Raw genomic sequence first — 21,100 nt, 5'->3', positions numbered from 1 at the left:
GTATGTTTTAGTTACTACTGTTGTTGGTTTGGCATCAAATAAGCCTCTCTTTATATGTTATTTGCCAAATCTCCGTTTTCCATGTGGGTTTTATGCTAAAGTTACCTCTTTCAAGTTGGTAGCTAACTGGAAAATGCATCTTCTTTAGGAGTGCTATTTTTACCCTGTCGACTGCTGATCATTCATCCACACAGTGTGTCCCGTCAATACAGGTAATTTATGACACATGTATAAAGTCTGTTTTATAAACTCATGAACACCAGCCAGTTTATTATCCCGGTTTTGTTAGTTGAGGTGTATTATACTTCTTCGCCACCAGAGGGGGACATTGAGTCATATTTCAGGTTATTTTGATATATTTTAATACTAAAATGGATGATAGTTTATTCTGATGAAGTGAGTATTAGACACATGGAAACAATGTATTCATTTTTATTATAGTAAATTAAGAATTATTAGGAATTGTTAAATCCACTATACGATCACAATGACTTTGATAGACATTTCAATTGTTTTTTTGTTAGTATATTATAGGGCAGATTTATGGAGAATTGTTGTGGGAGTGCTATTTATATCCTGTCACTACTGATCATTCATCCATACTGTGTGTGTCCCATCATTGCAGCTTTGGAAATAAATGAACTATCCATCCGTTGCTCCTTCCTGTGTTGACTCACTGACTTGAGGGACGGGACCAGGAAGGTCACACTAGGTCCATATCTAGCTCAAGTTTGCAAACATTAACCACACCTCATGCTTTTCATGAACTGTGTGGTTGTGTTATCTAGTGGGAACCCGTTAACAGGGTAGGCGCAGGTGCCTTCTTGCCGTGGGCTCAAAATGCCAAAGGAAATCAACCCGATTCATTTCGTCAAACAACCACCTGATTGGTTTGGTAATGGGCTTGTTCAACATTGCAGGCGACAGTGCAGGTGACTGCTGACTGACTGATCTACAAATAACCTTGCATCATAAATAACTACTCATCATTATTTATAAAACAGTCAGCCAGTAACGGTTTACCCACAATGCAGCATGGATTTGATGCTCTCGGACACGGTCAGTGGTTTAGTAGATGACATAAAGGCTACGCTGCGCACGCGCTATGGTGTGGGACATCATCTATAAAAATGTGGCTGTTATAAATTCTGTGTTGCTCAAAGCCTTGAGTAATGAACCTATTTTTGACACAACAGGCTGAAAGCGTCAATGCTTCAGGAAGCTTTGTTTCCCCATAACTACTCTTCAGCATGTTCTCTGTGAAGTAGACTACGGAAGTTTTGTAACTTTTCCACCTTGGCTTACTGCTGCTAACTGACATCTGGAATCTATCTATTTTGGGGGTTAGGGATTTTCCCTGCCATCATTCTGTATGTCTCTGCTCTTTTGATCTGCAGTCATGTTTTAGTTGGATTTTGTTAGTTGGGTTCAGAATGGTCTAAGGTACTTCCAGCTCACTGACCATAACCCAATATCCACCTGGTACACTGTCAGTGTCTGAATCAAACCCTAGGTCCACATGGCACAATGACAGGGTCTGAATCAAACCCAATGTTAAGGGGAGGGAAGATTGGTCAAGAGGGTGATGATTATTGTTGTTCTACTGCCTGATTGTTATGCAACAAAACTGTTTACAAAAGCTTTGTTAAATCAGCACAACAGTTTTCAGCTGTGCTACCATAATTGCAAAAGGGGTTTCTAATGATCAATTAGCCTTTTAAAATGATAAACTTGGAATACATTTCTGCCCATGCTGGAAGGGTCTGAATCAAACCCAATGTCCACCTGGCACACTGGCAGGGTCTTAATCAAACATGATGTCCACCTGGCACACTGGCAGGGTGTGAATCAAACCCAATGTCCACCTGGCAGGGTCTGAATAAATGTCCACCTGGCACACTGGCAGTGTCTGAACACAATGTGCCATTGGAACACAGGAGTGATGGTTGCTGATAATGGGCCTCTGTATGCCTATGTAGATATTCCATAAAAAATCAGTTGTTTTCAGCTACAATATTCATTTACACCATTAACAATGTCTACACTGTATTTCTGATCAATTTGATGTTATTTTAATGGACAACATTTTTGATTTTCTTTCAAAAGCAAGAACATTTCCAAGTGACCCCAAACTTTTGAACGGTAGTGTACATCTACATGATGTATTGTTACACCATGTAGGAGCAGTATATACCTAGTCTGTTCATTATATACATCTACATGATGTATTGTTACACCATGTAGGAGCAGTATAGACCTAGTCTGTTCATTATATACATCTACCTGATGTATTGTTACACCATGTAAGAGCAGTATAGACCTAGTCTGTCCATTATATACATCTACATGATGTATTGTTACACCATGTAGGAGCAGTATAGACCTACAAGTAGCTAGCTACTTATTTAGATTTAGTTTAACTTAATGAAACTGTCTTAAATGTGCTGTAGTAAAAAATATATATTTGCACTAATCAATCGACACATTCCTGTCTTTGATGTCTCAATATAATAGTATTCTTTAATTAAATCCCTTTCAAAACATCTTTGTCTGACAATAAAATATGATCCTCAACTGCGTTTCCCACTCCAGTCAGCAGACGGCGATGTGCGTCTTTCAGGTGATGCTGCTAGCGTGACGTATAATCTAGTGGACGGTTCTCCATAAACAGCTCGTCAACCACCTCGGTAGCTTGCTAGCCAACATAGCCGAAAGATTCAAGCTATTTAGACGCTTTCAGTGTATATTAGCTTCTGTGTTTTAGACACGCTTCTGTCTTATTTACTTGTTAACCTATTTAATATTACGTTATTTTTTATTAGTCAGCTATAGTAGCTGGCTGGTTAAGTTAGCACTAGCCTAGTCGCTAATGATAGCTAGCTAGCTAACATCCCCGAACATGAGCTCCCTAAACTACTCCCCTCCTGTTAAAGAAGAGGAGGTCTGCTGGACGGAGAAAGAAGCTCTGGGGCTGAACATTGTCGTGAAAGAGGAGACGGAAGAGGAGGATGTCACAGTAAAACAAGAAGTAGAGGGTGAGGCTGTTACCGTGAAAGAAGAAGAGGAAGACTCGTTCAGAGTGAAAGAGGAGGAGGATGTTACAGTAAAAGAAGAGGAGGATGCAGTTTTTGGAGTGAAGAAGGAAGGAGAGATTACTGTCACATTGAAAGATGAAGAGGTGGAAATCAGAGATCTGAGTAACACCAGTAAGTATCGCCTTAAATTAGTTTTTAACTTTGGATATTCGGAGTTGGCTCGTCAATACCTCTTCAACGGAGGGCCCTAGAATTATGACTGTTATGTCTAGAATCAGACTATGTAGAGAGCAAGCTACCCCTTGTTTGACTTAACATATATATTTGAGAATAGTCTATCTGCTGACAGCAGACTGGGGGGCATTGCTTGTAGTAGTTTTCATGTAGTGATTTTTTTACTACACAAGTTGCTGCCCAATAGTGCCATGCGAGAGTTGAGTTGGCTACACCAAAGATTATGGATATACTGACAAGATGTCTCTTACTTATATACCCTTTGAATTAAAAAAATTATTTGCATGTTGTCTGTCATAGTTGAAGTGTACCTATGATGAAAATTACAGGCCTCTCTCATCTTTTTAAGTGGGAGAACTTGCACAATTGGTGTCTGACTAAATACTTTTTTTTGCCCCACTGTAATTACTCCTGTCTATACAGAAATAAATAAAATGCTATATATATACTTTTTTTGGATGTCTTTAATCCCTTATTTATGTCACTAAAGTCTTTCCACATTTTGTTACATTACAGCCTTATTCTACAATAAATAAAAATCCTCATCAATCTACAAGCAATGCCCCATAATGAAAAAGCGAAAATAGGTTTTTAGAAAAAATTACACATTTATTAAAAGAAAACATTATTTTATTATTATTTATTATTATTATTATAAGTATTCAGACCATTTACTATGAGACTCGAAATTGAGCTCAGGTGCATGTTTCCATTGATCATCGTTGAGATGTTTCTCCAACTTGATTGGAGTCCACCTGTGGTAAATTCAATTTATTGGAAAGGCACACACCTGTCTGGCTACCACAGCATTCTGCAGCGATACGCCATCCCATCTGGTTTGCGCTTAGTGGGACAATCATTTGTTTTTCAGCAGGACAATGACCCAACACACCTCCAGGCTGTGTAAGGGCTATTTGACCAAAAAGGATAGTGATGGAGTGTTGCATCAGATGACCTGGCCTCCACAATCACCTGACCTCAACCCAATTGAGATGGTTTGGGATGAATTGGACTGCAGAGTGAAGGAAAAGCAGCCAATGAGTGCTCAGCATGGTAAAAAAAATAAAGACAAACCCTGGAATGAGTAGGTGTGTACAAACTTTTGACTAGTACTCTATATCTCATTAATGTTTTTACATGAATGAGATGTAGGATATTTTTTTTTTTTAAACATTCATTGTGACCTTCCCTGGCAAGAGAGCCAAAAATGTCTCTCAACCAGAAGAGTACACTCAACCAGTAATACACATGAACTGCTATATCATGTCTGCATTATAACTAGTCTATCACTAGTTAACTGAAATACTTACCACTCTTGGCTTTAGCCAAAGGACCAACACAGTCCACCAGAAACCTGCTGAAAGGTTTGTCAAAAGCAGGAATACTCTGCAAAGGTGCAACTGGTACGGCTTGGTTCGGTTTACCTGCCCGCTGGCAAACGCCACAGGATTTACAGTGAGCCACAACATCCTGTTTCAGACGTCTTGTTGACCCCAAAATGGCCTGCCATACTACCATCGTGAGCCAACCTCAGTATCTCTTGTTGAAGTGCAACTGGAACAACAATTTTAGATAAATTGGGCCAATCGTCTTGTCCAGAAGTGGAGTGAGAACACCATTTCCTCATTAGAGCACAGTTTCCCCATTAGAACACAGTTTCCCCGTTAGAACACAGTTTCCTCGTTAGAACACCATTTCTGTCAAAATTACCAATGGAAACTTCATTAAACTCCTCTTCTGGATGTATCTCAGCAAAAATAGGAGAGGGTGAAACATCTTTACTTTGTTCATCAATCAGCTGCTTCCTAGAAACATCTCTTCTCTGTTCAGCAATCAGCTGCTTCCTAGACATCCAAGTGTCAACTATAGGGATCCTCTCTTCATTCAGAGGTTCTGCAAACTCTCACCTTTGGGGTTTTCAAAGGAGGGGTCAACTCAGGAGGTTTACCGAAATCAGGATCACCCATAAATGTTTGACAGATCAACCATGGTGGGACATCGCTGACATCCTCAACACTAGACTTGCTCCCGGTGAATTTCCTAGACCGAGCACGTGTAATGGCACATGCTGAGAACACTGTAGGGTACTTTTCTGATAACCCATCAGGTTTCCCAATTCTGGGTTCCTTACGAACGACAGGATTTGGCACAACCTTCCCTCCAGCCAAATAATTTCCCAATATGAATGATAATATAATACATCAATGAAATCAATTTAGCCTCAAGTAGATAATGAAACATGTTCAATTTGTTTTAAATAATGCAAAAACAAAGTGTTGGTGAAGAACGTAAAAGTGCAATATGTGCTATGTAAGAAAGCTAACGTTTCAGTTCCTTGCTCAGAACATGAGAACATATGAAAGCTGGTGGTTCCTTTTAACATGAGTCTTCAATATTCCCAGGTAAGAAGTTTTAGGTTGTAGTTATTATAGGACTATTTCCCTCTATACCATTTGTATTTCATTAACCTTTGACTATTGGATGTTTTTATAGGCACTTTAGTATTGCCAGTGTAACAGTATAGCTTCCGTCCCTCTCCTCGCTCCTCCCTGGGCTCGAACCAGCAACACAATGACAACAGCCACCACATCGAAGCAGCATTACCCATGCAGAGCAAGGGAAACAACCACCCCAAGGCTCAGAGCGAGTGAAGTTTGAAACGCTATTAGCACGCGCTAACTAGCCAGCCATTTCACTTCGGTCACACCAGCCTCATCTCGGGAGTTGATAGGTTTGAAGTCATAAACAGCGCAATGCTTGATGCACAACGAAGAGCTGCTGGCAAAACGCACTAAAGTGCTGTTTGAATGAATGCTTAAGAGCCTGCTGCTGCCTACCACTGCTCAGTCATGCTTAGATACTTGTATGCTTGTATGCTCAGTCAGATTATATGCAACGCAGGACACGCTAAATAATATCTAGTAATATCATCAACCATGTGTAGTTAACTAGTGATTATGATTGATTGTTTTTTATAAGATAAGTTTAATGCTAGCTAGCAACTTACCTTGGCTTACTGCATTTGCGTAACAGACCGCCTCCTAATATCTAGTAATATCATCAACCATGTGTAGTTAACTAGTGATTATGATTGATTGTTTTTTATAAGATAAGTTTAATGCTAGCTAGCAACTTACCTTGGCTTACTGCATTTGCGTAACAGACCGTCTCCTTGTGGAGTGCAACGAGAGAGAGGCAAGTCGTTATTGCGTTGGACTAGTTAACTGTAAGGATGCAAGATTGGATCCCCCGAGCTGACAAGGTGAAAATCTCTTTCTGCCCCTGAACGAGGCAGTTAGCCCACCGTTCCTAGGCCGTCATTGAAAATAAGAATGTGTTCTTAAAACTGACTTGCCTAGTTAAATAAAGGTGTAAAAAAAAAAAAAATCTGCAAATCCGCGCCCAAAAATACCGATTTCCGATTGTTATGAAAACTTGAAATCGGCCCTAATTAATCGGTCGACCTCTACCCCCTTCACTGGTAGGCTAGGCCTCATTCCAACGACAACGGAATGAGAAATAAGATCCGATTCCAGTTCCACATTATATAAAGGAACTTCCATGCAACCTGTCTCCATGCCTTGTACTAACACAGTTGCTGAAGTGTCAAAGATAAAACACCCTCCAACATGAAGGGCTTCCCCAGTGTAGTACTGTAGAAACACCCTCCAACATGAAGGGCTTCCCCAGTATAGTACTGTAGAAACACCCTCCGACATGAAGGGCTTCCCCAGTATAGTACTGTAGAAACACCCTCCGACATAAAGGGCTTCCCCAGTATTGTACTGTAGAAACACCCTCCAACATGAAGGGCTTCCCCAGTATAGTACTGTAGAAACACCCTCCAAGGATAATTTGGCGTTCTGATTTTGAATTGTAAGACCCCTTGAAGTATCAACAAAAATATTAAAAAGTTAATTTATGTCAAAACATGATTTGGCCGTACTGCTGTAACCCATAGTAACACATTGGATAACATTCACAACATGGAACAACAGTAACCATAGTAACATTGTTTCCCCAAAAATCTAAAGTAAGTTTGTTCGGAAGTGTCTGTCCTTTATGAGATATATAAAAAAAGTATTTAACCCCTTATTTATGTCACTAAAGTCTTTCCACATTATGTTACGTTACAGCCTTACAATAAATACAAATCCTAATCATTCTACACACAATACCCCATAATGAAAAAACGAAGATGGGTTTTTAGAGAAAAAAAATCACATTTATTAAAAAGGAAAAAACAAATGCCTTATTTACCTAAGTATTCAGACCTTTGCTATGAGACTCTAAATTGAGCTCAGGTGCATCTTGTTTCCATTAATCATCCTTGAGATGTTTCTTCAACTTGATTGGAGTCCACCTGTTGTAAATTCAATTGAATGGACATGATTTGGAAAGGCACACACCTGTCTGGCTACCACAGCATTCTGAAACAATATGCTATCCCATCTGGTTTGCGCTTAGTGGGACTATCATTTGTTTTTCAACAGGACAATTACCCAGCACTCCTCCAGGCTGGGTTATGGGCTATTTGACCAAAAAGGAGAGTGATGGAGTGCTGCGTCAGATGACCTGGCCTCCACAATCACCCGACCTCAACCCAATTGAGATGGTTTGGGATGAATTGGACCGCAGAGTGAAGAAAAAGCAGCCAACGAGTGCTCAGCATATGTGGGAACTACTTTAAGACTGTTGGAAAAGCATTCCATATACACTGCTCAAAAAAATAAAGGGAACACTTAAACAACACAATATAACTCCAAGTCAATCACACTTCTGTGAAATCAAACTGTCCACTTAGGAAGCAACAATAATTGACAATAAATTTCACATGCTGTGTGCAAATGGAATAGACAACAGGTGGAAATTATAGGCAATTAGCAAGACACCCCCAATAAAGGAGTGGTTCTGCAGGTGGCGACCACAGACCACTTCTCAGTTCCTATGCTTCCTGGCTGATGGTTTGGTCACTTTTGAATGCTGGCGGTGCTTTCAGTCTAGTGGTAGCATGAGACGGAGTCTACAACCCACACAAGTGGCTCAGGTAGTGCAGCTCATCCAGGATGGCACATCAATGCGAGCTGTGGCAAGAAGGTTTGCTGTGTCTGTCAGCGTAGTATCCAGAGCATGGAGGCGCTACCAGGAGACAGGCCAGTACATCAGGAGACGTGGAGGAGGCCGTAGGAGGGCAACAACCCAGCAGCAGGACCGCTACCTCCGCCTTTGTGCAAGGAGGAGCAGGAGGAGCAGGAGGAGCACTGCCAGAGCCCTGCAAAATGACCTCCAGCAGGCCACAAATGTGCATTTGTCTGCTCAAACAGTCAGAAACAGACTCCATGAGGGTGGTATGAGGGCCCGACGTCCACAGGTGGGGGTTGTGCTTACAGCCCAACACCGTGCAGGACGTTTGGCATTTGCCAGAGAACACCAAGATTGGCAAATTCGCCACTTGCGCCCTGTGCTCTTCACAGATGAAAGCAGGTTCACACTGAGTACATGTGACAAACGTGACAGTCTGGAGACGCCTTGGAGAACGTTCTTCTGCCTGCAAGATCCTCCAGCATGACTGGTTTGACGGTGGGTCAGTCGTGGGGTGGCATTTCTTTGGGGGGCCGCACAGCCCTCCATGTGCTCGCCGGAGGTAGCCTGACTGCCATTAGGTACCGAGATGAGATCCTCAGACCCCTTGTGAGTCCATATGCTGGTGCGGTTGGCCCTGGGTTCCTCCTAATGCAAGACAATGCTAGACCTCATGTGGCTGGAGTGTGTCAGCAGTTCCTGCAAGATGAAGGCATTGATGCTATGGACTGGCCCGCCCGTTCCCCAGACCTGAATCCAATTGGGCACATCTGGGACATCATGTCTTGCTCCATCCACCAATGCCACGTTGCACCACAGACTGTCGGATGCTTTAGTCCAGGTCTGGGAGGAGATCCCTCAGGAGACCATCCGCCACCTCATCAGGAGCATGCCCAGGCGTTGTAGGGAGGTCACACACACTATTGAGCCTCATTTTGACTTGTTTTAAGGACATTACATCAAAGTTGGATCAGCCTGTAGTGTGGTTTTCCACTTTAATTTTGAGTGTGACTCCAAATCCAGACCTCCATGGGTTGATAAATTTGATTTCCATTGATAATTTTTGTGTGATTTTGTTGACAGCACATTCAACTATGTAAAGAAAAAAGTATTTAATAAGAATATTTCATTCATTCAGATCTAGGATGTGTTATTTTAGTGTTCCCTTAATTTTTTTGAGCAGTGTATTTTGAGTAGTTTACCACTTTTTTGGTTACTACATGATTCCATATGTGTTTTCATAGTTTTCACTATTTTCTACAATGTAGAAATAAAAAAATAAGAATTACCCTTGAATGAGTAGGTGTGTCAACTTTTGTCTGGTACTGTGTATCTCATGAATGTTTTTACATTCAGTTACGAAAACCACTTTCTTACCACTTCTTCCATAGTCAAACAATGTAAGGAAAGCTTTTTTTTTTTATCAAAAGGGACGCTGTCAATGTTTTGAATTCAAATTGATTTACCCAGCCTACAAAGCACTACAGCCACTCTGTGTTGACCAGTTCTGCTCTTTTATTGAGATATCTATTCTAGGTTAAACCTCATAGGAAGACAGCTTTATCATGTGTAGGTTTCATTCAGGTCTCTGTTTAACTAGATACTGTTTGTCTTTGGCAGGAGAGAGACCAGACTCTCACTATGACAGCAGGAAGAGTCCTTCAGAGGAACCAGACCCAGAGACGCCCAAACCAGCGAGACAACACAACTGCTCCCACTGTGAAAAGAGTTTTCGCTGTTTAGGGAACCTAAAACGCCATGAGAGGACACACACAGGAGAAAAGCCATACCACTGCTTACAATGTGAAAAGAGATTTTCCGGATTAGGGGACTTAAAAGCTCATGAGAGGACACACACAGGAGAAAAGCCTTTCCATGCTGGGAACATTAGAAACAGTTTTATTCAGTTAGGAAGCCTGAAGGAGCATGAGGGGATGCACACAGGAGAAAAGCGTCATCACTGTTCCCAGTGTGGAAAGAGTTTTACTGTGTTAAATAACCTGAAAAGGCATGAGAGAATACACAAAGGAGAAAAGCCATTTCAATGTTCCCATTGTGGAAAGCGTTTTACTCAGAGAGGGCACCTACAAGAGCATGAGAGAATACACACAGGAGAAAAGCCTTACCACTGCTCCCAGTGTAAAAATAGATTTTCACGAGTAGGGGACCTAAAAGCTCATGAAAGTACACACACAGGATTAAAGCCTTACCCCTGCTTCTTATGTGAAAAGAGATTTTCCCGATCAGGGGACCTAAAAGCTCACGAGAGGACACACACAGGAGAAAAGCCTTTTCAATGTTCCCAGTGTGGAAAGAGTTTTACCCTGTTAGCTAATCTGAAAAGGCATGAGAGAATACACACAGGAGAAAATCCTTATCACTGTTCCCACTGTGGAATGAGTTTTATTCAGTTAGCGAGCCTGAAGGCACATGAGTGGACACACTCAGAAGAAAAGCCTTTCCAGTGTTCCCAGTGTGGAAAGATTTTTACCCTGTTAGCTAACCTGAAAAGGCATGAGAGAATACACACAGGAGAAAAGCCTTACCACTGCTTCCAATGTGAAAAGAGATTTTCCCGATCAGGGGACCTAAAAGCTCATGAATGGACACACACAGGACAAGAACCTTTCCATTGTTTCCAGTGTAGAAAGCGTTTTACCGTGTTAGCTAACCTGAAAAGGCATGAGAGAATACACACAGGAGAAAAGCCTCATCACTGTTCCCACTGTGGAATGAGTTTTATTCAGTCAAGGAGCCTGAAGGAGCATGAGTGGACACACACAGGAGAAAAGCCTTTCCAATGTTCCCAGTGTGGAAAGAGTTTTATCGTGTTAAGTAACCTAAAAAGGCATGAGAGAATACACACAGGAGAAAAGCCATTCCAATGTTCACATTGTGGAAACAGTTTTACTCAGAGAGGGCACCTAAAAGAGCATGAGAGAATACACACAGGAGAAAAGCCTTACCGCTGCTCCCAGTGTAAAAATACATTTTCCCGAGTAGGGGACCTAAAAGCTCACGAGAGGACACACACAGGAGAAAAGCCTTTCCAATGTTCCCAGTGTAGAAAGAGTTTTACCGTGTTAGCTACCCTGAAAAGGCATGAGAGAATACACACAGAAGAAAAGCGAGGCACTGAAGATGTGGATGTCGAATAAGGCAGCCCCCCGCACCTCTCTGATTTGGAGTGGTTGGGTTAAATGCGGAAGACACGTTTCAGTTGAATGCATTCATTTGTACAACTGACTAGGTGTCACCCATTCCCTATTATAGAGCTCTGCTCAGCCTATAAACATGAAAGCAAGGTTATATTTAATGTTCTACATTATTATTATTATTATTATTATTATTAGGGCAGCCGCCAAGTTATGAAAATTATGGTATGTTCTGAAAACTGACTTCAGGTTTTTGAGGAATCTAGCCTCGCAGGAAGACAGTTTTATTTTATGGCGGTTTAATTCTGTTCTCTTTTTAGTATTTAACTAAATACTCTGTCTTTGGTAGGACAGGGACCAGACTTATCACTGTTCCCACTGTGGAATGAGTTTTATTCAGTTAGGGAGCCTGAAGGAGCATGAGTGGACACACACAGGAGAAAAGCCTTACCACTGCTCCCAGCGTAAAAACTGATTTCACGAGTAGGGGACCTAAAAGCTCATGTGCGAATACACACAGGAGAAAAGCCTTTCCAATGTTCCCAGTGTGGAAAGAGTTTTACCTGGTTAAGGAGCCTAAGAGGACACACACAATAAAAGTCCAACCACTGCTCTCTCTCTGTGTGGAAGGACATTTTCCCAGTCAGCAATCCTGAAATCACATGAGAAAGGCTGTATTCCTACTTATATTTATGACTGAGAATTTGTGTTTTTGTTTTGTGCCACATGAAATCATATTGTTCATGATTATACCCGTCTATATAAGGTCCGACAGTTGGCAATGCACGTCAGAGCAAACTCCAAGCCATGAGGTCGAAGAAATAGAGGTCGAAGAAATTGTCCGTAGAGCTCAGAGACAGGATTGTGTCGAGCCACAGATCTGGGGAAGGGTGCCAAAAAAGGTCTGCAGCATTGAAGGTCTCCAGTGGCCGCCATCATTCTTAAATGGAAGAAGTTTGGAACCACCAAGACTCTTCCTAGAGCTGGCCGCCCGGCCAAACTGAGCAATCGGGGGAGAAGGACCTTGGTCAGGGAGGTGACCAAGAACCCGATGTTCACTCTGACAGAGTTCCTCTGTGGAGATGGAAGAACCTTCCAGAAGGACAACCATCTCTGCAGCACTCCACCAATCAGGCCTTTATGGTAGAGTGGCCAGACAGAAGCCACTCCTCAGTAAAAGGCACATGACAGCCCACTCGGAGTTTACCAAATGGCACCTAATGACTCTCAGACCATGAGAAACAAGATTCCCTGGCCTGATGAACTCTTTGCCCTGAATGCCAAGCGTCTCTCCTGGCGTAAAGCATGGTGGTGGCATCATCATACTGTGGGGATGTTTTTCAGCTGCAGGGACTGGGAGACTAGTCAGGATCGAGGGAAAGATGAACACACACAGAACACACACAGGAGAGCAATCTTTTAGCTGTGATCTACGTGGGAAGAGTTTTGGTACATCTGACTATCTGAAGACACACCAGAGAACATACACAGGAGACAAACCTTCTAGCTTAGATAGTCTAAATAAAGATCTCTGATCAAACATCAGAAAATACATACATGAAGGAGTTGTTTCATGGAATCAATGAAATAATGTCACAATGTAGAATGTTTTTAACATTGTGGAAGAATTATTTGAATTAATTTCACAATGTAGAACCCTAAACATTTGATTTAACAAAACGTCCCTTTAAAAAGTTGTTACATTTACCACGTTGGTGACCCACTTGAATCAAATGCAACACTCAAATGTAGCTAGCTGTTTTCTACAAATTTTCCTCTAACCAGTGATGTACACATTATTCCCAGACTCCGTGTGGTTTTTGAGCTGTTTTTGCAACCAGGACTTGCAACCATATCTCCCTCCTCGACGATTTATTTCAGCATGATATCGATGAGTGATGACAAATAAGTGTTGCATTCCTTTGTTTAGCGACCCCTACATTTAAATGCATCACTCCAAAATGTAGCTGACTGTCTTCTGCAGGTTGTCCTCTAACCAGGTAAAAGATATCTCCCATTTCCATGTGTTTGTTTTAGTTGTGTTAGTTTCAACAGCACATACAACCTGATTTCCCCCCTAATCGATATCAGTGATTTATTGCTACTTGTCAAAACAACAACATTTTTGGTGTCGTGCAGTTTATTGTGCAGTTTATAAGGTGCTTGTTTAAAAAAAATACAAGTAATATGATTATTGTGGCAGATGTTTGTGTAGATAGTACATTTTATGTTTAGGATTTCAATTAATCACAAACTGTTTCTGCATTTAGACTATTGATTTGGACACGTTTACACTGTGACATTAATTTCAACGTATTTGCAGCCTATACACATGGACGCAGTATAATAAATTGGTCTATAATCAGCCTGACAAAAGATACATGTTTTATTATTCCATGCCTCACCATTAAGTGAATTATTGCCAATACATATTAACAAAGGTCTGTACATTTGTTTTTGATATTTCCAATTCATGTAACATTTAGTAATCATAATTATGTATGCAACCAACTGACAATTTTGGGGTACAATTATATTGACATGGTTGCCCTGCTTTTAGAATATCAGGGTTCATTCTCAGATGTGCAAATCCAAATGTACTAGAGCATGACATTAGGGACTGGGCCCTGATCCAACAACATGCCTATCGAGTGAACCCTGAAAAGAGAGAGAAGCTCCTCTGTGAGGTGGAAAGTTTCTACGGATATTGCAGGAGTTGGTCGCTGGTTGTCTTAAGGGTGGGCAGTCAACAAGTTTTGCGTTTAGCCAGTGCCATGGATCACAATTTATTGCACGTTTTTCTGTATTGGAGAGGAGTTTTCTTTGGGCTCGTTTCAAGGGGACAAGAGTTCTAGAACGTAGGGAGTTTTAGGAAGATGAGAGTTCTAGAAGCTAGTGGCGAAAATACAGGATATATTTGTTGTCTTAAGGGGGAAGGTGTTTGGTTTTTCCATTTATGTTTTGAGGTTGGACTTTAGCACGTATAGCTCATTAGCACGTATAGCTCGTTAGTCAGTATGTGCTACACCTGTGCTGGCTTGTCCATCTCGTTAGTGGGAAGGTGTTTCAGCTGAGCTGGTCCAGGTGCTATTTAAGAGTGTCTAGCCCAGTGCTCCAGTTGTCTTGATAGATGTGGAGAGTCAACACCTTTTAGTTGCGCCACCTTTTTGGTTATTTTGCTTCCTGTTTATAAGTTTGAGGTGGTGGGACGGGTGCGCCATCGTCCGTGAGGAGATGGCGCAAAGTACATCTGGACCGTCGGTTCCGGGAATTGGACTGGCCAACACGGTGCGCTTTTCTTGGCGGGGAAAAGAGATGGAGCCTTGGGGGAGAGAAACCTTCGGGAGGAACATCCTAATGGGGCACCTAAAATTGAAGGTTAAAGATGTGCTATGCCTTCAGGGGAACCCAATGGAGAAGGGGTTTGATGTAACCCTATATTTGGAAGAAAAACACAATGAGATTATGAAGACGGTGACGGAAGGGAAAGAAGAAGGTCCCCTGTGTCATTACACGGTGACCAGCCTGGCAAGAAACAACTTCAGGGTGGTCACCGTAACCATGTACAATCCGCACGTGAAGGACGAAGAAGTGAGGGCCTTTCTGGGGAGGTACATGGACAATGTCTCCTCAGCGAGGTACCTCAGGGACTCCCTGGGTTTCTGGAATGGGAAGAGAGGCTTCCAGGCGTTACTCAGGGAGTCCCCGAAGAGTGTGGATGGCTACCTCCATCCTCCGGCAATGTTCTCCCTGGGGGCTGACAGGGGAACCCTATACTATGCACGTCAGCCCCCGTTCTGCAGGCGTTGTATGGCCTACGGCCATACCCTGGCCTCGTGCAGTAACAAGAAATGTCGTTTTTGTGGGTCGGAAGAGCACGAGGCCAGGGAGTGTGACGAGCCCAAGGCTTGCCACGGGTGTGGCTCCAGAGAACACCTGTGGCGTGATTGCCCAGATCGTCACAGGTCATACGCGTCTGCAGCTGGGGGGGGAGCGGGGGATGGGGGGAGGAAAGAAAGGACGCGTGCGGATTGTACGGATGGCACAGGGGAAAAGAAGGCAAGAGAAGAGGATGGAAAGAAGGAAGAAATGAGAAGAAAGAGGCGGGAAGAAGGAAAGAGTGGAAAAGAAGAGGAGAAGGAAAAGAAGGCAGAAGAACGTAAAGGAGCGGTGAAGGGGACAGTGGTGCGAGAAGGAGTGGAAGAGGGAACGGGGACAGTGACAGGGACAGTGACGGAGAAGGAGGGAGGAGTGGAGGTGGGAGGGGGGGAGAGATGGGGGAAGGAGTGGGGGACAGCCTGCCAGGCTTCCTTGAGGTCGAAATGAGGGATTTGGTGGAGGAGTTAGCGGGGATGGGACGTTGTGTCTCCCCGCTACCTCCTTCACCAAAGAAGAAAGGGATGAAGAGGGGGAGCTTGGCAGGAAGTGAGAGGGAGGGGAGGGGGGCTAAGAGAGTGGCGGGGGGGGGGAGGGTAATTTGTCCTCCCGGTTTGCCTCAGCCCCTTGCATTTTAGTGGATGACTCCAGTGAGGGGTCGGTGGGCTGTTTGCTAGAGGGATCCCAACTCCTGTTTGAGGAGATGGGGTCCCCTACATGCAGCCCCGAGGCAAACAGGGAGGGGGGGGATGGTGGGTGGGGAGGGAGGACCCAACACACTGTCTGGGTCATGGGTTGGGATGGAGGACGGGGGGGCGTCAGGAGAGGAGAGGACGTCCCCGCCGGTGGAGATGGACCAGGGGAGCATCGGGTGAGTCTCCTGTTTTTTTGGGGTTTTTTGGGGGGTTATCTCTCTGTGAAGGGGCCCTGAGGATTCTCGGGGTTCATTTTGAGACCTCCGGCTCAGCGACGCTAAACTGGAACATGCGTATCGCAGTGGTACAGAGGAAGCTAGCAATGTGGAAGGCTAGGTATTTGTCTTTTATGGGCAAAGTCCTGGTCCTAAAGGTGGATGTGTTGCCGTCTCTTTTGTATTTGGGATATATCTACCCATTGCCGGCTTGTCTGAGGAGGCCTCTAGTGAGGCTTGTGTTTCAGTTTATGTGGAGTGGCAGATGCGAGTGGGTCGCCAGGGCACGCATGATCTGTCCCATCGGGGAGGGAGGTAGGGGGGTACCACATTTCCCCCTCAAGCTGGACTCAATTTTTGTTTCTTTCTTGTTAGCGGAGCTTGCTCAGCCAGTGATACACCCGTCCGGTTACCTCCTGCGGGTGTTCTTCTCGTATCAGGCGAGAAGCGTAATGGTGTGGTCTAACACGGGTCCTCGGGCGGAACAGCTGCCGTGGCACTTTGGTCATGCGGCCAAGTGGCTGCGTGCGCCCCCCGAGGTTGAAGTTGCCCAAGTAGGTTTAGACCACAGGCACCTGTACGAGGAGGTCAGGCAGGCAGGGAGTCCTGCGCCCGTAGCGGGCATCTCGTCAGTGGTCTGGGAGGGAGTGCAGGCGCGGGGCCTGGACAACGGGCTCAAGGACCTGAATTGGTTGAGCCTTCATAAGCGTTTGCCGGTACTTTCCATCTTGTACCGGTATAGTTTGGTGCGATCCCCCACCTGTCCAAGATCTGCTTGTGGCAGGGAGGAGACTGTGCGCCATGCCTTCTGGGACTGTGCCTTTGCCGGACTAGTATGGGCTAGGGCACGGGTGATGCTAGGTGTGGTTAGGAGTGATTTTGTTTTGACATGGGCTAGGCTAGAGAGAGGCGTAGGGAGAGCAAAGGGAACGGATAGGGACAGGTTTCTGCTCTGGCTTCTCATGAGTCTCTTTAAAAGGGACTGTGGGAAGCCAGGAAGAATTTAGTCAAGACAGGGAGAGATTGGGGGTGGAAGGGATAGTGAGAAGGGTGGAAGGTGATTTGAGGGGGAGGATGAAGAGGGAGGAGAGGAAGTGGGGGAAGCATGCGGCACGGGAGAGGTGGAAAGGGGGTTTAGGGCTGGGAGTGTTAGAGTGAGTTTGGTAAGGGGATAGATTAGGGAAGGGGAGATAGGGAAAGGGTTAGGTATTGGTTAGGTATGACGGGGAGGGACGATGCTCCCCTGAGGTTTGTTTTTGTTTGATGTTTTTGTAAATAGAATTTTATTAAGAATGAATGAGAATTATGATTTTGTAATAGTATGAATGGTTTTGATTGTAATAAATTATTTTAACCACCTTTTTGGTTTGCTTCTTGTCTTTAAGTTTGGTGCGGGTTTCTTTTGTTTGACTCTTCTTCGGCAGATTTAGTGGGTCTCATGGTAGGTGTCTTTTAGGTCCCAGTTGTTTTTACTAGTCAACTTTCAGTGGACACCCCCGTAGTGTCTTTCAGAACGCCTCCTAAACCCCTACCAGTTTCATTTTGGTTTTTGTCACTTGACTCTTTGTTAGTTCCCTTTTCTATTTAAGTGACTGTTCTGGTTTTCTTGTTGGTGAATGTAATAACAAACAATGTAGTAAAACAAGCTTATATTTTAGGTTGGATATTGCATCCAATTGTTAATATTTTAATCAATGGCATTTTCCTTAGAATGTTCAGTAGTCTTTCAGTTGTTAATCTTCTGTTTTTTATCCTCTTATGTATGTTGGGGTAAATATATATTTTTCCTTTTTTTTCTTCTGTGAAGCCATTGTTGCATCCATGCCTGAAATGTGCTTTTAAGTTCCATAGTTTCTGTGTTGTGGTATGTGTGTGTTTCAACATGGCTTCCTGAAATTCCCCTCATTGCTAATTGGAGCTGACCCCGCCCCCTCGTCAGGATACAGCTGTATCTCATTATACTCCTTCCAGCTATATAAGCCAGTGTTCTGTTGCTCAGTAGAGAGCTGAGGGTTATATCATATGTTGGTTTGTACTGTGTTAGTTGTTGCTGAGAGAGAGAGAGAGCGAGCCTCTTTTATGTTCTGAGTTAGTTTTTTTTCTCAGTTTTTGTTGTGAAGTAGTTTGTATTATTCTTTCATTTGTTCCCAGAGGGGAAGGCAGCCTTTTCTGCCATTCCAAATAAAAAGCCCACTCGGGTTTTCGATCAGCAGACCAAGCTTACCTCAATTACGAGATGGCTAAAAGTTGCAGACCATGTTTTTCTCCATTAGGAGGACAAAGGTTGTCGACCATTGCTGAATCTTTTTAACCATACCACGTGGTTAAACTCTTAGACTATCGACACCGACAGAATAAGAACAAGTCTTTGATATTGATTACTAGTCTGCAGCTAGGATTTCGGTATCATTGAACGCGAAGAAAGACTACCACCGAAACATCCCTTCTATAACAAAGGAATGAATGTCACTTTGAACTATCCCCTTTAACCACAACCGAGAGAGGGAGCGAGACGGACAATTCTACAAAAGACACAAACTTTTCACCAGTGATCAAGACGACACACTGAGCGTAAATATATATATTGATTGCAATCGTTCCCGAATGAGTGAGCGTTCATGTGTAAAGGATTAGCATTTCAATTGTTATAATCATTAACTGTAGTGACTTCTTAGTCGACCCCCCACTTCCCCTTTTGTCTAACAAGCCGCCATGCCGGTTTAGCCACTAGGGCACATTCTCCTTTCATTACATTTGCCTTGTTTGTTTATGCATTTCTGTGAATTACTTAGTAATAAATAAAAAAATTAAGACAATTGATGTATGGATGACTCATAGTGAAGACTGGGTTCGTGCAGATAACCAACAATTTATGACGTTTGGAATGAGACTAACGTGAAGTAAAGTAAATAATTCATTAATTCGAAGACTTTGATCAGAAAATATCTGAAAAGTTATTTTAGGAAATAACTTTGTAATCTGAATATTATATTCTTTGGTGCCCTGACTTCCTAGTTAATTAGTTACGTGATTAATCAGTTGATCACGTAATAACTAATAACTAATTACAGAGAATCTTTGATAAAACTATATTTCTTCAGTTAATGATAGACACGACACTAGGTAAGACTTGGTCGGATCACCCCCTGTATTTTGGTTAGTGCTAAGTTGGGTAGGCAGGTAAGGTAGGAGAGGGGGCTTTGATATTTACTTTCTTTGCTTTGATTCCGTCCAGCCCCTTTCCCCAAAAATTACAATGAGAGGGAATAAATTCCCTGTAAACGGTACCTTTGTCATCCTTAATCGCACCTACAGTCCCATACCTCTTTCACTCCAAGGGGAGCTGAGTTGTAGCAGGGTGTTGCGTTCCCTCTTCCTAGAGTCGTACATAACGTGCTATATAAATAAAGCATGATTTGAACATATTGCAAAAGAAATTAACAACCAATCAACAGACTCTTGCTAAACCAATGAACAAATATGTTGGTATGAAAAACATATCTCCCACTATGTCAAAATAGTGCATGCTATGTACCTTTAGTATCACTTTTCAACCAACCCAGTTAATTTGTTGAAAATGAAAAATGTTGAAATCAACCATTGTTAGGGAATAATCAGAATTTGTTGGTAACATAGGTAAGATGTTTTATATTCATCATATGTTTGTAAGTTACTTCTCATCAAGAATGTTATTTTTGTAGAATACTGTGGCAGGGTTGCAGTATCTGTTCTATGTCAAGACTAAGTTGCATGGGCCGCAGAGAGGGGAGAGGTCAAGGGATCATCAAGCGTGTATCTCTTGGCTCCACAATGTCTGTGTGCCAGTCAGTGTGTCTCTGTGATCTTGTCAAGAATAGGATGGATTTGATATATGCCTGTTGATATGGAGGATTGGTTTATGGTTCTGAGTTTGAGAAAGGAGACAAAGCTGAACAATGAATTATGCCAATGCTGTCTTATCCTGTGTATCTTTGCTATAAAGGATCCCATTTGCCATTGTGTTGGGACTCTCAACTTTTCATTAGAGATACTGAACTGTTGAAAGTCAAAATGCTATTGCAATGTGGAGGGGGCTCTCAGAGAATTCATTGACAGACACTGAATTACCTGAGAGTCACAGGATTGTGATAGAGCTCATATAATTAAAGATAGACTTTGATAACTAACTCTGACTTGTGTGTGTGGTTTGCTCCCATGATTTGGTAAATAGAGGAAATTTCCACGACACCATACATCAAAGGATTCAACTACTGGAAACTGAAACAAACAAATGGATCAACCAGATCAATCCCACTTTTCCAGCCTGCTGAAGGCGTGGTGGAGTGGTAAACACCACCCCCGGCTCTACCAGGGGCTTGAGGTGGTCTCCCACAGCTCTGCTTATGTCATGTTCTGTGGCCTTGCTGTTCCATTTCTTGACTGCCCCTGCAACACAGAAAGAAACACATTTAGTCATATTATATAAAACACTCAACATTATGGATATGGAGCATCCATGGCCTCAGTTACACCTGGCACCTAAATGTGACTTCTGTCATCTGTTCACTCCAAGCTGCATTAGGTTCAGGTCTATCAGGATGGGCCTTTGACATAGTCAGGACACCGAATATGCATCAGCAATGTAAAGAGATGGGGTGAATGAGTGGGGAAAAATACATTTTACACAAATGTTATTGGTCACATACAGGTGTTCAGCAGATGTTGTTGCAGGTGTAGCGAAATGCGTGTGTTTCTAGCTCCAACAGTGCAGCAATATCTAACAATTTCACAACAAATACCTAATACACACAAATCTAAGTAAAGGAATA

The 21,100-nt window shown here is 43.0% G+C and overlaps 1 protein-coding gene across 1 annotated transcript; it reads left to right on the top strand.

The window, feature by feature from the left end:
* Positions 1–2,654: 2,654 nt before the first annotated feature.
* On the top strand, positions 2,655–12,407 carry LOC112230764 (zinc finger protein 883-like). The gene is made up of 2 exons (XM_024397041.2): positions 2,655–3,206; positions 9,972–12,407. Exons 1-2 carry the CDS (start codon positions 2,900–2,902, stop codon positions 11,507–11,509), a joined length of 1,845 nt encoding a protein of 614 aa, XP_024252809.2. The 5' UTR covers positions 2,655–2,899; the 3' UTR covers positions 11,510–12,407.
* The last annotated feature ends 8,693 nt before the right edge of the window (positions 12,408–21,100 follow it).

Source organism: Oncorhynchus tshawytscha, linkage group LG18 (assembly GCF_018296145.1).
Source record: "Oncorhynchus tshawytscha isolate Ot180627B linkage group LG18, Otsh_v2.0, whole genome shotgun sequence".
NCBI lineage: Eukaryota > Metazoa > Chordata > Actinopteri > Salmoniformes > Salmonidae > Oncorhynchus > Oncorhynchus tshawytscha.
The sequence above is the reverse complement of the archived record's forward strand: the minus strand, read 5'-3'. Positions and strand labels throughout refer to the sequence as shown.

Excerpts from the sequence above, each read along its gene's own strand:
- LOC112230764 (XM_024397041.2), top strand. The coding sequence starts at position 2,900 with ATGAGCTCCCTAAACTACTCCCCTCCTGTTAAAGAAGAGGAGGTCTGC. Across the intron at positions 3,207-9,971 it reads CAGAGATCTGAGTAACACCA|GAGAGAGACCAGACTCTCAC; the intron begins GTAAGTATCGCC and ends TGTCTTTGGCAG.